General features: G+C 46.5%; 1 protein-coding gene across 1 annotated transcript; it reads left to right on the forward strand.

Annotated features, from left to right (window-relative positions):
- The first annotated feature begins 3,006 nt into the window (after nucleotides 1-3,006).
- On the forward strand, nucleotides 3,007-14,625 carry Fem-1 (protein fem-1 homolog B). The gene is made up of 4 exons (XM_089543969.1): nucleotides 3,007-4,238; nucleotides 8,111-8,231; nucleotides 10,103-10,329; nucleotides 12,634-14,625. Exons 1-4 carry the CDS (start codon nucleotides 3,175-3,177, stop codon nucleotides 13,121-13,123), a joined length of 1,902 nt encoding a protein of 633 aa, XP_089400095.1. The 5' UTR covers nucleotides 3,007-3,174; the 3' UTR covers nucleotides 13,124-14,625.
- The last annotated feature ends 570 nt before the right edge of the window (nucleotides 14,626-15,195 follow it).

The following is a 15,195-nucleotide window of genomic DNA, read 5'->3' on the forward strand; positions in this document are numbered from 1 at the left end:
CTCCATCCTCCAGCCGAGGATAGTGTACTAGGCCCAATTTCATCGCGCCGCCGCGGTGGCTCAGTGGCTATGGTGCTCGGCTGCTGTCCCAAAAGACGCGGGTTCGATCCCGGCCGCGGCGGCTGGAATTTCTTTGGAGGAGAAATTCTAGAGGCCCGTGTACTGTGCGATGTCGGTGCACGTTAAAGATCCCCAGGTGGTCGAAATTTCCGGAGCCCTTCACTACGGCGTCTCTCATAGCCTCAGTCGCTTTGGGACGTTAAAACGCCATAAACCATAAACCAAACCAATTTCATCGCCTCGCCCGTCGACAGTGGGACTCCCTTAAAGAAATCAATCGGGAGGCTATGTGCACCATGACTTATCTTCCTTGTATCACACCCGTACCCATTCTGCAAGAGTACTTAATACATGAAGTGAAATTATCGACCAGCGTGAGGCGAACAGAGCACGCAAGATATCGCTTCAGCTTCATCATTTACAGACTCTTCCTCCATGGTCATACTGTCAACTCACAATCGCTCCTCTGCTTCGACGCTGATATCAGCCGTGCATCTTCCTTCAGGGTGCATAATATACACCGATGCATCACACACAGCACTTCAGGGAGTTACCGCAGTTTACAGTCCCTCCCATCTTCATCTTAACTCCCGTGCTACATACAGGATGTTTCAAGTAACTTGAACCAAGGATTTAAAAGCGGTAAACCGCAGCCCGCTGAAACTAACTACATTGTTCGCCATCATGTGGCGCTCCTCAGAATATTTTTCTTATTGTGCTTAATTAGTTAACGAAGATGAATTATGCAAATTTTCAAATATTCATTTTAGTGCCAAGACCGTTACGTTAGGTTGTAGAGCAGGTTTATAAACAACCGATCCCGTTTATTGTAGCATCGTATCTCCTACGGGGTCCTTTTTTCCGGCACCTAAAGAAAGCCCGCGAAATATGAAAAATACCACGTGGTATACGCTCGTGCGCTACCAAATTGCAGCGCTCTCAGCAGCGCTTCGAGCAAACGGAGCGTGCCCGCTGACCATGGCGAAGTGAACGGCCGCCGCGGCGCTGCGGAAAGTGCTGACGCACTGTCAAGCCCCTGCTAAGAGCGGCGTATTGTAGAGTACTCCACTCCTTGTACATGAGTGCGTTGTATCCGCTATGCACCCTGATCACTACCCCGCCGTGGGTTTGTGCCATTATTAACTCGCTTGACCCACATTTCTCAAAGCATCGAGTCGAAGTGTCGCATTAGCAGGCGGGGAGAGGATAAATGCGAACCTGTTTTTAGCTTGCGCCGTCGCGCCTGCGAGACAGCGGTATATACTTTTTGTCGCTTCACTTGAACCGGTCTCGACTCGCTACAATCGTCGAGTTGAGCTGACCATACTCAACTCGATCCCCTGACTCGACCCGACGCTCGGGTTCATGTAAACGAGTCTTGCACGAAAACAGGGCCGGCGGAGTAGGTTTGATGCGGAAAAGACGAAGTACGGAAAGACGCACTTAGGAGGTAAGCTCGCGGCTGCTGACCTGAAAGACGTCGGTCCCAAAGCGATTCAGGTTATGAGACGCCGTAGTGACGGGCTCCGGAAATTTCGACCACCTGGGGCAATTGACCTGGGGTTCTTTAACGTACACGGTCCTCTAGCATTTCGCCTCCATCCAAATTCGACTGCCGCGCGGCTGGGATCGCCCTCGCGTATTTCTGGTCAGCAGCTTAGCACCATATACACTCGAACCACCGTGGCGGTTTCCGAATGATTCTGATTGAATCACTTGTGCATGCCTGCCTGCGCAACCTGTCGCGATAGGGAAAGGCGAGGCAGTGATGTCGATCTCATTAGGCTCGGAAAATAAAGAAGAGTTATACCCGTGCCACACGGACAGATTTAATGCCATTAAGTGCTTACTGCCTTAAGTTTTAATGGCATTCGTGCGGTGCCACACGCATAAATTTAATGGCATTAGCCTTACTGCCATTCGCGACCTACTGAGTTCGCCACAACTCATTCGCCCGTGCATTGTGTAGATCTCGTTCCCATTCCACACGCAGAAAAGCATGCAGCTTTGTTAGTAACAACTTCCTAACCAGTAAGAAATGGTTAATTCTTAAGTTTCAGTCAGATGAGGCATCTATACAGCATTTTCGATGCGAAGAGCGCCATTTTAACCAGCCAGGTACTCTCGACTTGTGTTCTGACATGCGAGTTTATAGCTACTTTTCCGACTTGTAAAGCAGGAACAGTCGAATTTTCAGGAAAATCGTTTTTACATTGCATTTGAACAACATTCCCGATATATTGTGCTCATTAGGAATGTTTATATTCAGATGTAACTTTTGACTACCTTGCAAGCGTTATCGTCATCGTCACTTTCGATAATGGCATTAAATGTGGACGTGTAGCACAAACTCCGAAAATAATGGCATTAACAAACTTAAGGCCTTAAGCATTTACTGCCATTTCTTGTGCGCGTGTGGCACGGGTATAAGGCGCAAGTGAATCACAGAAGACGTTAAATGATTTGATATACCAGCGCGTGGAAGGGTGGCAATGACAATGGCGCGTGGAGGTGTAGCAGTAAGGAACGTGGTACGTGTAGGCCCCCCGAGTAGACGGGGGTCTTCGCGCTGAACCACGCCATTCGAGCCCGGTCCTTGGTCACCAGCGAGGGCGGCATCAGTGTATGAAGATGTCGAGGGCATCTAATATTGTCGCCAGACGCGCCGACGACCCAGCTAGAACATTCTAGTACACTTTACCCAGCAAAGCAAAACAATGAGCCTACAGACACCAACAGAGATGCGCTAAAATTTGGCATTAGGAAGTACCGTAATTGCCTTTAGAATTTTTAAATAAAAGACGCGTTGCGAAAGCGCACTGGCTAGTAAGAGTGAAAAAAAAAAAAAAAGCTGAATTAAACAGCAGATTAGCCCATGGTTAGCACAATCATCGTGCATTGCTTTCGGGTAATACTTTCGGGGTTTGTCAGGGTGGCGGCGCGTCGATCGCGTGTCGTGCCGTCGTTTCATTTTTGTTGTTGGCGTCACATGAGTGATCACGGGATGGCCTGTGCTGTCGAAAGACGGGAAGCCGTGCGGGAAATAATGACTATTCAATGTTGTTAGGCCCCAGTTCGCGAACAGTACGACGAGTTTCCTAGCTGCAGACAGCAATGGCTGACGCTCTGAAAGAGTCTCTGCGACTTAAGATCTACTGTGCCGCTCGCGACGGTCTCCCGGTAACTCTGTACGCTTTGCTGGCCAGTGTCCCAAAATGCGACTACCGTGACTACCTCGGCGCGCTGATGGTAGACAAAGAACAGAAATGCACACCACTGCTCATCGCCGCTCGTAATGGACATAAGCAAGTGGTGCAGAGGTTACTCGACAACTTCGGTTCTGCGGTCGAACTTGAGCAGGAAGGCACCGTCCAGTTCGATGGCTACGTCATTGAAGGCGCGACGCCTCTGTGGTGCGCAGCCGGTGCTGGACACCTGGACATCGTCCGCATTCTCGTGCTGCGCGGCGCCGACGTGAACCACCCGACGCGCACGGCTTCGACGCCGTTGCGAGCAGCCAGTTTCGACGGACGGCTAGACATCGTTCGCTTCCTAGTCGAGCATGGTGCGGACATCCACTTGGCCAACAAATACAACAACACTTGTCTCATGATTGCCGCCTACAAGGGACATCTGGATGTCGTGCGGTACCTGCTGTCACAGGGCGCCGACCCAAACGTGCAGGCTCTGTGTGGCGCGACGGCGCTGCAGTTCGCCGCCGAGCATGGACATTTGGACATCGTGCGCCAACTGCTCGGCGCTGACGCGCGCGTACTGACCAACGGAATCGGCATGACGCCGCTACTGGCGGCTGCGGAGCGCACCAAGGCCGAGGTGGTCGAGTACCTCGTCGAGCAGCCGTGGTGCACGCGCCGCGAGAAGATTGACGCGCTGGAGCTGCTCGGCGCGTCGTTCGCGAACGACAAGGACAACTACAGCTTGGAGCGCGCTTTTCACTTCCTAGAGTCGGCCATGCGCGAGCGGGAGCGCGAACCACAGTTGCACAAGGAGCGCGGTCCTGTGGTGGCAGCGTACGACTCGCGCGTCGAGTGCGCCACCCTGGCCGAGCTTCTCGGCATCAGGGACGACGCGCACGCTCTCCACATGGAGTCCCTGGTGATCCGTGAGCGCATCCTGGGCCAGCACAACCCGGAGCTGCCGCACCCCGTCGTCTACAGGTGCGGCCTGATTAGAATAGGAGTCTTCTGTTCACAGGGAGTGGATCGCTTCTGGTGGCGCAAGGCGTCAAGTGTCAGACAGGTCCTTGGCCCCCTTACGACATGCTTTCTGATCTTGGTTGCCTTGCTTAACTACTGCTGCACTTACAGTTCCACTCGCCTGCACTTTGTGAGCCAGTTGTGCCCGCTTCACCATTAGTTTCACAATTGCAGCTCGACATGAACCTGCGCGGTAGCATTTATTTCGGGCATATGCGTGTACCATGCCAACTGAGCTGCGGCACTTCCTACGCTTGTAAAGGGCTGATCACAAGGTGAACAAGGGAAGGAAAAACTCAGGGTGCTTGCCAACATTTCGACAAGGACTTGGCTTCGTGTAAAGGGGTGGTATACCTACATGAATGGCTCCAACTAACAGGAAAAAATGAAAAGGATGAGAAAAGTGCTTTTTCAGGATGCTGTGGTAGACATCAGCTGATTTTGATGTGTAGCCTGCGTCCTACAAAAACTTCTTTCGTCCTTTGCATTTTTTCCTGCTCGCTGCCATACCGGCACCATTCGATGAGCACCAACTAGTTCACTTGTTTTCTTTAGTTAGTGGGGTGCATGTGTGGTCGCGCACACCACTTGACTGACCTTTCTGCAAAAAGGAGGAACTGGTTGTAGGTTGCAGTGATTCATTCATCATGGCCTGTGTGAGTAAAGCACGTTGACTGATGAATTGCTATAAAGGTGCTATCAAGGATCAAGTTGCATCAGCACAGCAATTGGGTGTCATGGTGCTTGGTTTGGAGCATCGTTTACTTTTTGATGAAGCAACCCTTCAACTGTGCAGAGCTTTCTTGAAATTGGTCATTGCTTGCTTGAATGTTAGGCTGAGCCAGGAACTACATAGTCTTCACACCTGTAGATCAAGTGGAAAAGAAAATATTGTTTCACTGGCATGCTTTTCTTCAGAACAACCCATTGTGGTCACAACACAGTGAAACCACTCACTTTGAGCTTGTCAGGGAGTCTATAGCAAAGTAATGAGTGAATGATAAATTGACTGCTAGATTCTTTAGCACTCAGTGAAATGTATCTCTTAGTGTATAAACATCAGGTGTGATTTGTCTTGGGACAACCACAAAGATTTCTAGAAGCATGCTCTTTCTTTGTGTTATCCTCATGCAGTCCAAACACCACCATACAATGTGAAGCGTAGCCCCTGATGCCAAAGAAGGCGATAAGAATGCTGGTCATGCTGTCTTATTTTAATGTTGATGTTTCACAGACTCCCATTTCTTCCTGCCTAAATAGGGAAGAAGAATGCTAGGCATGCCTAGTTCGAAACAGTGCGGCATAATCTTTCTCAAGATGCTAAGCAACTTTCCAATTGGCCCCTGAAGTTCTTTGGCAGTATCTAAAAAAGTAATGTTATGTACCGTCACCATGGTAAGACAAGTTAAGTTCATTTCAGAACATAAACCTCTCACATTGACCATTAGTGTGTCCATGCTGCCTCAGCCACTTCACTGTTTCCTTACCAGGCCTTTTCAAATCGTTCAATTTGAACCATGGCATGAAATGTCCCATCTTGCACTGTCTGAGCCGGATCTGGATAAGTAAAGCCCTACAGTATCTGAGCCACTTCCGGACAAGTGAAGCCCTGAAGTATGCGGCAAAAGAACTGCACTTCAATTTCTGCTTTGGTTTTTTTCGTCAGCCATAAGAGGGACTGTTTTTAAACTTCTTGGGAAACCTGCCAAAGCAGAACAGTCATGGCGTCTAAGGTGTTCTCCTCGTCTGTCACTGACTCTGCTCAGCAGCAGCGGTGTTCTCGCAATTCCGCAGCATCGACACTTGACTTTGTGGATGTGAGTGACAGCTTAAAAGGTGATATACATTCATTCGATTTTAGTTCGGACTGAGCCGACTGCTCCGCCCAGCTTGGACTGTCAACAGGTGCCCGTGTTAACTTTTGTTTTCGCCGTTGCCAAGGGGATTCACTGTCTTCCGAGCCTCTCGAAAGGCACCTTGCATGTTCTAAACAGTTCTGCGCCACCAGCAGAGTAGCAGTACTCGTTTCTGACATATTAATGCATAAAGTGTGTATTGTAGATTTTTTATTATATTATTTTCTGACTAAACATATTTAATGCTTTAGTGAACTTTTGCACGAATGTCCCAGACTTTGCCTATCATTGATTTTTTCTTCATGAGCAATGCACATCGTTTTTTTTTATCTCTTTAAAAAGAGAGCTCTATTAACTTCACTATATAATATGCTGCAATAAAGAGAAATTTTTTTATTTTATGGGTGAGAAAATTTTTTATGCACATCACTTTGAAATTGCCTGTTTTCCCATATTAAGGAAAGAGTTAAGCTAGTCAGTCCGTCTGACTCGATGTCACCTTTGGTTGTATTTTCTTTCCCTAGGTATCCACTGTCTTGCTGCATCGACTGCAGATTACATAGCTATACAAGTATATAACTGCAGCTTCTTTTCTGTGCTTTTTCTACCAACATTTGCAGCTTAGCAAAATTTGCACAAATAAAACATACAAGCAGCTGCTGCACACATTTAACAACATGCACTCGGTGCCATTTCTCACCAAGATTTCGTTCTGCTTTTAAGTTTTGCAGTTAAGCAAAACTTTGTGGAGGGAAGAATCCAGCACAGTTCATTTTTCTTGTGTACTTATAATCCTGTCACATCAAGACGCAGGTGTAGTGATCATAGGAACTTGCGCTGAGCCGTGGGTGTTGACTGGCACATTACTGACGCCATGCTATTTGCATAGCACATGGGCTATGTGGCTTTCTCCCTTTGTTTTTTTCTTGTTGGAAACGGGGCAGTTAATGCAGCGTTGCCGCTCCAGTGGCAGACTGACGTTGGTAGCTCATGCAAATGGATGACGGGCACGAGCTGTTCATCCAACCATACCGTTTCCTTTCTGATGAATGGGTGCACAAACAGGATGGAAAGTAGTCGTCACGCTGCGGTGTAATGAAGGCAGGAAATGGCATTATTCGTAGCCATCATGACATGGGAAAAGTGCGCATTGAATGTCTTTTTTTCTTACTTTTTTCGTTGTTTTTTTGCTCAATGTCACAATTCCCTTCATTTGTTTTCTGTCCCCCTCACCTCCATGAATGGCACATGCAGCTTTCTCAGTGTGCTCCATCATTCAAGTCAGCTTTGGTAAAAGACAATATTAGAATTGTTTTTATGCCCATCTTCGTTGCATCATTTTACTAGCTTCTCTAGATTTGTATGGGATTGCTGTGTTCTAGGAAACTTGGGTGTGCTGTCTAAAGCAATGTATAATGCTTGTACTTTTTGGAAATGACATTGTCACCAAGTGAACTTGAACATCATTACCAACATGCAGAAAAGAAAAAAAAAAAGTTGTGGCAGAAATATTTTCGTGTTGGGTTTAATGGTGCATAAGTATCTAAGGCTATCATGCACCAAGGCAAAAATATATGCGATACAGTTAAGTGTAATTTCCACCCTTCAATGCTTAGGATTATACTTTAGCTTGGTAATGACTGGTTCTGGGTTTACCATAATCTTCCATCTTCTGACAGCCCCGCCGCGGTGGCTCAGTGGTTACGGCGCTCGGCTGCTGACCCGAAAGATGCGGGTTCGATCCCGGCCGCGGCGGCTGAATTTCTTGAAGGTGAAATTCTAGAGGCCCGTGTGCTGTGCGATGTCAGTGCATGTTAAAGAACCCCAGGTGGTCGAAATTTCCGGAGCCCTTCACTACGGCATCTCTCATAGCCTCAGTCGCTTTGGGACGTTAAACCCCAACAAACCAAACCAAACCATCTTCTGACACTTAGTAGACTCTACTTTTTCTTTCCTTTTCCTTGTCATGACATGCAGGGGTGCAGTATTTGCTGACAGTGCAGCCTTTGATCGCTGCCTGCAGCTTTGGCTGCATGCTCTTCGGCTGCGATCAGCTGCCAGGCTCTCCTTGCGCAAGGATCTGTTGCGGTTTGCCCAGGTGAGCGTCTTCATTGCTCATACTGTGTGAATTAATTTAGTCTGTGCCAAGGGTTACTGCCATAACATTCTGTCACAAGTCAGCTGTAGTGTTGTGCTCTCCCATGTATTCATGCATTGGTGGACCTGTGCACCTTTAATTGCTTTGCACTGTTTGTTCTTGGCATAGGGTGCTAGTGCAGGCTAATAGTAACGCCTTCTTTAACCTTCCCTGTGGACACATTTTTTATCGAAAATTTTTATCCAAAATGGTCGTTAGTACCTACGTTACCATTTGTCTGCAAACAAAAGAACATGCTTTAGGCGACATCTACTCACCTTAAACTGGATGCAGATTGCCAGAGAGCACAAAAGCATGAGACAAAAATGACAGTACGTGTAGAGCCTAGTCCACTACGGGGTTTAGCTCCTATACGTTCACAGTGCACTATTGTCATTTAACTTTGTGACCAAAGCGGCAAAAAATTTCTTGTTGGGACAGTCGTTGCATCATACCAGTGAGCTATTTCACCTTTTGGTAAAACTATCTTTCCGACTTGCAGCAATTTTAGTAAAATTGTGTTAAACAAAATTGCACCTGAAAAGCAGCCTTCCTGAAGCCATGTTCGCCTATGGAAACAGCCGAAATGTTAGGTGGAATCTAGCTGTTATCCATTAGCCTACATTTGAAAGACCTCCTCAGTGTTTTCATTCCGCTGATTTTTAGACTCAACATACCTGCGATTACACAACAAAAAAGGAAAAGTAAATATTTGAGTTTGTATAATTTTCTGCACGCAACCTATCGTGATCAGATTTCTTGCAAAAATGAAGCATTTAATGTTTCAGAACCAAGCAGGTGTTCATGACAACTCAAACTCTGGTTGGTGTATATCCAAAAACGTGTATAGCATGTATGGGTACGTCAGTAATGGAAAAGGGCAGTAAAAGAGCAGCTACTAGCCCGATGTACAGAGAGTTATACATACACTGTGAATATATATATTGGACCACCCAGATTCGTTTGTTTGGCATGGAGTTCTATGCAATCTGTGATGCTATGGAAGCCATAAATAACATGGTGCCTGTGTTAGAAGCCCACATTTACACGAACTCCTTAGCGGCCGTAAAACAACTGGAAAGAGTCACAAAGACACCGAATGTAACTCTGAAGCTACATGCTTTCGATAAGCGATTAAAGAAACGCATCCAGATACACTGGTCGCGAAAACATTCCGAGAACGCTGATCAGAGGAAAGCAGATGGCCTCACCCACCAAGTCCCAGACACTAGTGCATCACCCACCAGACTCCCTTTTGATGCCCACTCTGCTCTTCCTATCTTGACAAAAGTACATGTGCTCTCCTCCCCCCTAAACCTAATGAGATTGGAAGGATAAGAATCCTTATCCTTGGAAGGATAAATAAGGGTTGTGGTGGCTTTTACCCCATCATGGGGCTCTAAAAAATATCAGGACCCAGCACATGCCCGAAGTGTTCCGCACCGACTGCAGAGGTGGATCACCTGCTGTGGACTTGCTCAGGGACAAGCGATTCAAGGACATGAATATTACAGGAAGTAATATTTGCACAAGGGCTCGGTATAAGAGGGCAGTGCGATAGTGGTGTGTTCTGGATCCATTGCGCATGGATGGAAATTGATATAGACAATAACATCCAAAGTGCAGTCTAATTAAAACGACAGTAATTAAACAGAGACCCTATAAGGGCATTATGTATCATTTACAATCTGATGTCAACCTCTTCTTGAACCTAGCTCCTCTCTTCTCCTAGTCAGGTCAACCTCTTCTGTCCTCCTTATACTTGGCAACACCATGATTGCTGTGTATTCAGTGGCGTTCAGATGACTATTCCCATGTTTTTGCTTGCTCAGGTGTTCAGCCAGATGCTGCATGTGGGAGTGGAAGTGCCTCCGGGTGCTGTGGCCCAGATCCTGTCAGCTGCCATTCATGAGCTGGAGGCGGGTAATGATGAAGACAATGATGCCAACTTGCTGACCTCACTGTACCTGCTGGTGGTCGTGAGCAAGCTCCACTTCAGTTCAGCTAGTCAGGAACACGAGCTTATGCGGCTCATCTACAGGCTTGTCCAGCTGGGCAGGTGAGATGTTGAAATGCAGGAGCTTGCGTTGTGCACTACACCTGCATTAGAGCAGGAGCTCTCTTTTGGTGTTACAGGCTTGCAAAGGCTAAACTGCTGAGGGTTTTTTTTTGTGTGGCAACTGTATTGTGGCTGTGTCTGTGCTAATGGGGCTTGTTAGCCCTTGTTTGCCACCCTCTTTTGTGTGGAACTTAATTCAGACTGAACTCTGTTGAGTGCACAGCATTCTCCTATGCCAGCATGGCTATACAAGATCCGCAGTGCTGCATCACTTCCATGCTTGAATTGTGCCATTGTGGATGGTGCTCAGCATCTGCTATTAGCCTGCGCACATTTTTGTGATGATTGTGAGACATTTGTGCGCAACTTGAGAAGATGGGATGGGCCACTTGGACAGTGTCATTTGGGTGGCGTTTCCTGAAGGTCCACAAGCTTGGAGGCACTCTGTAGCAAAGCTACCCTGAAAGTTTTTAGAAGTCTGCCTTCTCAGGCTGTGGCAGTGTGCACAATCTTGCTCAAAGGCCCACAGAGTATGCTTTCGTGCCTTGTCGTCAGACACTTATGGCAGCCTCGGTGGTCAAAAATTAGGGGGACACTTAAGATTCACCTTAAGGCTATGGTATGACGCGATAGCGTTAATGATTATTTGCTACTTGCTTTATAATTTAGCATCTTTTGCTTGTTACATGCACTCATTAGCATAAATCAGTAGGCATACGAGACCATATGGTACACCACAAGACACACATGATCTCCCTTCAACCAGGTTGGATGATCACACTTCATTGGCCTAGGGGTAGCGTGTCTGACTCGCGACCCAGGGGTCATGGGTTCGATTCCCAGTTAATTCCCCAATTTTCTTTTCAATGCAATTAATTTTATTTACAGTGTTACATGTCATAATGACCATTTTAATCATGCTATGTCCTCATAGTCATAATTTGGCTCAAGTTTCAATCATCACAACCCTCACGGTAACTGCGGCGGTGGCTCAGTGGTTATGTCGCTCGGCTGCTGACCCGATAGACATGAGTTCAATCCTGGCCTCGGCGGTCGCATTTTGATGGAGGCGAAATGCTAGAGGCCCGTGTACTGCGAGATGTCAGGTCACGTTAAAGAACCCCAGGTGGTCGAAATTTCCGGAGCCCTCACTACGGCGTCCCTCATAGCCTGAGTCGCTTTGGGACGTTAAACCCCATTAAGCAAACCATCTTTAGCAATGGTGATGTAATTGCCGATTAAAATTGCAGTGGTCTTCAAGCTTTGCCACAATGCAGAGCACCGAGTGGGTGGTGCATGATGACGTCATCTATGGTACCTATGCATTTCCAATGCATAAATGCTTGCTTTGAAGGAAGGAAACCAATGCCACCATAGGCAAAGCCCGTTGAGCATTTTTTTTGGCAGCATTTAATGATGCACGGCAGGATGTGGTTGATGGCAGCGGAAATTTTAAATCTTACCTTCCTTGATGTCACACCAAGCTTCTCTGAACTTCTCCAGTGTTGTAACAAGCCTGAAATTCAATCGTTAGTTATGCCACCATTTTAAATGCTAGCACAAAAACAAAACTTCACATGCTTTACCTACGGCCAATACAGGTTTATTTTTGAATGTCGCGGAATTCTCACAAAGTGGTGCAGTTGCTCTTTAAGAGTACAGGGTAAGCCCTATCATTCCCTTGTATTTCTGGGCATGTTCCGGTACACTTTTCGCAGCAGCTAATAGAGATATCACCTGCCTATTTACAACATTGCGTTCAGTAATTTCTCTTGCAAAGTCTCTTAAAAAATTCTCTCACAAAATCTGAAATGGCCCTTTTGCGACAGCTTCAAATGCTGTCTCTCCCTAGGCCAGCTCTATATGCTGCCCTGTTTCCCTGTAGCTATAGCTTTGACTGTGCCCTCTGCGGTTAACGCGCTGATAGAGCCGACATGCTATGGGCTAAGCCCTGGTGATCTTCCCAAAACCAGAGCTGTAACTCTGTACTATTGAGCAGCTGGAGGTGGTGCTGCTCAGCGCAGACTTGGCTGCTCAACGCAGACTTGGCTGCTCAATGCTGGGCCCTCGAGTGAGTCACTGAAGTCAGCACGAAGCAGCGTCTTCTGATCACCTAGCAACAGTCTCAAGTTCTGTTTTTCTTTTTTTGGAATTAATTGAAGTTTTTCCTCCTCCTCACTCACATGGCACTGCAACTTACGCCGCCTTGACAGTATTTATAGAGTGATGCATAGGCAGTTTATGGCTACCACATTTTGCGTCCTGTTTCATTCACACTGGTCACAATTATGACACTTTTTGCAGGGTTACCCGAGATGGTTGCACGCTTCTTCATCTGTGCGTGAGTGCAGACACACCTGTAGATGACTTTCACACCAAGAACATCTGTCACTTCCCCTGCACCGACACTACCAGGCTGCTGCTGCGCTGTGGTGCTGATCCGAACGCAGTCGATGCCAGGCGCAACACACCGCTGCATGCCATTGTCACCTACCAGAAGCCAATCAGTGACTTTCTGACCCTGCACTCCATCATTGTGGCCCTCATTGAGGCGGGCGTGCACGCAGATGCAACTAATGCACGTGGGGAGACAGCGGCAGAAGCATCGACAACAGGTGTTGCGGAGGTGATCCTCCGCACTCAAACCCAGGTGACCCTGCGCTGTCTTGCTGCACGCGCCGTGGCCAAGTATGGACTGAGTTATCGGGCAGGCGAGGTTCCACGGTCCCTCATTCAGTTTGTGGAAATGCACGGTGGCCGCACACGGCCTTTGCCGCGGCCAGGAGCAGATTGAGTGCTGCAGGAAGAGTCTGATTTAAAGGCAGAGCACATTTCTGTGGACATTACTAGCCTTGCACTGTGCTAAGAGGGCCTGAAATACAGGTGTGTGCAGTACAGGGGATGATGACAGTGCTTCAGGTGCTGCTTATTGTGTATGAATGAATTCTACTGTAACTGAGTGAAGTTCCATACTCAAGGGCGGATCTATTAGATAGTAAAGTGGTTGTATTTTTCACTCGTACCCGGTGCTGTATATGGCATGTGGAAAAACTGAAACCACTGTCAAAGAAGGAGGTGTCGTAATATAAAAGCTATGCACACGTGCACCATGATTGTACCTGACCATTAGATGGTGCAGGGGTTGGTTGCATGATGCATTTGGTTTGTAGTCTGTGCACCACATCAGTTTTGACACTGATGGCAGTGTTAGTAGCACAGTTGTTTCTGAGCTAAACTGCCTATTTAGAGTGGGTATAGGAGCAGTAAATGTATCTTGGTATTCAGAGTTCCAACATAAGTAAAAATCCTGTGATGCTTATATTAAAGATAGCCACCTAGAGGCTGTTTTTATTCTCATACAGTATGTGTTAAAGTATATTTTCCTGTGACTGTTGAAAGATATTATACTGTTCACTAAGTGAAGCTAGAGGCATAAAAAACAATGGCACCTGGGCATGTGTATTTGTGCATGAAATAAGTGGCATAATATAATGTGTGTTACTTTCCATTGTCACTGAATGTGCATTTACGCATTTTTGCAGAGCTTCTATATATTTATTCCTTCATTGTTGCTTCAGGCTTAAAGATATTATCTACCTAAGGTGTTATTTATTTCCCCTCGTAGTATCGTTTAGCCATGGGCTGCTGGCTAGTGGCTAAGAAAGGTGTGCTATGTTTCTTTTCGTTTCTCCGTCTGGCAAGAACACAACCTTTCACAGGCGTTTGAGGAAGCATTGGTGTTCCGTTTGAAATCTCATTAAAATTTTTGTGCCTATCATTGAGTGCCTGTACTGCACTTGGGGTGCTTGGGTCATGTTTGTAAAGTACTGGGAAATTTTAGTAGTACTCACCTTAGGGACAGATTTATGGGCAACTCTTGGTAGCGGTGGATGGGTGGGTTGGGGGCATATTTGCACGGCTCATTTCTTGAACTTTATTTTGTCCGAAAAATGGGGACAGTGCAACTCTCTCACAATCTCTCACTGAGGGAAAGCAATTTTCCCCCTTTTTTTGCCCTTCCCCTCTCCCATCCTAAATCCACCTTTGGCTGGATATGACGTGTGGTGATTAAAAACTGAATGTTTATGCTTTTTATTTTGATTTTGCAATAAATATCACTGGCACAGAAATGATGCCAGCTCAGTGTTCAATGTTGCTAAAAAGGTATCATGCTCAGATTAGAAGCATTTCATTTGCAGTCTTTTTGCATGGATCTGCCTATGCACATTCACCGTTTTTATGTGATACGGGGCCTGTATATATCTGAATTAAATTGTGTATTTACTTTTTTTCCAACTTTTGTCCAAATGTGTAAATTTTTTTGAGTCATGGATCAATGAAGATATTTTCGTTCAGTTTTTTAGCAGGTCACTTTCTGTGGATTCACGTGTTGTGGAGGTCTCGCACATGCTAGTTGAGTGTCACAAAGTGCTGTGGCTAATTATCCTGGCTTGCTTGTTGTGTAGAGAAGTTTCTAATAGCCTGAGGTGCTGTAGCGCTGCAGTAAAAAGCTATATGAAGCTTCTCCAGCCATATAGCAATGTACCTGAATAGAGTTTAGAATAATTCATTGCATGGCCATGCGATTGGCACTGAAAACGTTTTTCAAAGGAAGAACAGCTTTCGATAGAGCCTGGAGAATTGGTTCTGTATAGAGTGAATGGCACACCTCACCTGTTTAAGCCAGTAGAAACAATATTTCAGTTGCATTGTCATGGGCAGTAATATTAACCTGCATATTGCTACAGTAGTCTCCCTTTATGACGAACTCTGCTGATCTAATTTCTGTGATAAATGAAACTGTTTGGTGCATTCCTCGTAGAGACAGTACAAAGATAATGTGGATAGCACAAGTCATTCAAGTCC

This window comes from Amblyomma mixtum, chromosome 5, assembly GCF_055824585.1.
Source record: "Amblyomma mixtum isolate Tamu chromosome 5, ASM5582458v1, whole genome shotgun sequence".
NCBI lineage: Eukaryota > Metazoa > Arthropoda > Arachnida > Ixodida > Ixodidae > Amblyomma > Amblyomma mixtum.

Excerpts from the sequence above, each read along its gene's own strand:
- Fem-1 (XM_089543969.1), top strand. The coding sequence starts at position 3,175 with ATGGCTGACGCTCTGAAAGAGTCTCTGCGACTTAAGATCTACTGTGCC. Across the intron at positions 8,232-10,102 it reads ATCTGTTGCGGTTTGCCCAG|GTGTTCAGCCAGATGCTGCA; the intron begins GTGAGCGTCTTC and ends TTGCTTGCTCAG. Across the intron at positions 10,330-12,633 it reads AGGCTTGTCCAGCTGGGCAG|GGTTACCCGAGATGGTTGCA; the intron begins GTGAGATGTTGA and ends CACTTTTTGCAG.